The sequence below is a fragment of the Nicotiana tabacum genome, chromosome 6 (assembly GCF_000715075.1).
Source record: "Nicotiana tabacum cultivar K326 chromosome 6, ASM71507v2, whole genome shotgun sequence".
Classification (NCBI taxonomy): Eukaryota; Viridiplantae; Streptophyta; class Magnoliopsida; order Solanales; family Solanaceae; genus Nicotiana; species Nicotiana tabacum.
This window is the reverse complement of record NC_134085.1, coordinates 108,008,374-108,009,279: the sequence shown is the minus strand read 5'-3', so window position 1 is coordinate 108,009,279 and position 906 is coordinate 108,008,374. Positions and strand designations below refer to the sequence as shown.

At 35.0% G+C, this 906-nt stretch overlaps 1 protein-coding gene across 1 annotated transcript; it reads left to right on the top strand.

The window, feature by feature from the left end:
• The first annotated feature begins 267 nt into the window (after nucleotides 1-267).
• On the top strand, nucleotides 268-684 carry LOC142181979 (uncharacterized). Its single transcript, XM_075255708.1, has one exon. It carries the CDS (start codon nucleotides 268-270, stop codon nucleotides 682-684), a length of 417 nt encoding a protein of 138 aa, XP_075111809.1.
• Nucleotides 685-906: the final 222 nt, after the last annotated feature.

Genomic DNA, 906 nt, shown 5'->3' with positions numbered 1-906 from the left:
AAAGATATGAAAACTTAAAGTTGGTCACACTTCCACAAGCACGATACGATTGGGCTCATCTGATGTTCCAAGACTTTAAGTCTGTTTCTGAATACTATTCAGCGATGTTCAAAATTACTTCTAAAATGAAGCTTTGTGGAGATAATATCAGTGACCGTGAAATGCTTGAAAAATCGTTCACAACATTTCATGAATCCAATATGGTCCTGCAATAGCAGTATCGAGAGAAAGGTTTCAAGAAGTACTCTGAGTTGATTTCTCCTCCTTATGGTTGAACGAAACAACGATTTGCTCATGAGAAATCAGGCTAATCGACCCGCTGGGTCTACACCATTGCCCGAACTGAATGAGGTGTATTTCTATTACGCTAAGCATGGAAAAGGTCGTGGACGTGGCCAAGGAAGAAATTTTTCTGGTGTTAATCATCCTTCCAAAGAAAATAACCACCAAAACTGGAAAGGGAAAGATGAGAAGCAAGAAGCAAAGGGTTCAGAAATAGAATGCTATCGTTATGGTGGAAAAGGACATTGGACAAATATTTATCGTACACCAAGACATTTGGTTGAGCTTTATCAAGCATCTCTAAAGAATAAAGGTCTTGAAGCTAATTTTGTCTCTGACAATGAATTTGACATCACCCACTTAGATGTGGCAGATTTTTTTGAGCACTCTGATAGAAAATAGACCATTTGATCATCGATAGATCCGTGGTTAAAAATGATTGAGTAGTTTGATTTTTATTTTTGTCTATTCGTAGTAGCTAGTGAATAAACATTATGTAATCACGGTTCTTTACATGAGTAGTAGTCATTAGTATCAATTAATATTATTTATTTTATGGAATAGTGTTAGTTCATTTTGATTAAATATAGTTTTAGTATTCGTTTTAAATAATGTTTCACTAAA

Coding starts and splice junctions, on each gene's coding strand:
- LOC142181979 (XM_075255708.1), top strand. CDS start 268: ATGGTTGAACGAAACAACGATTTGCTCATGAGAAATCAGGCTAATCGA.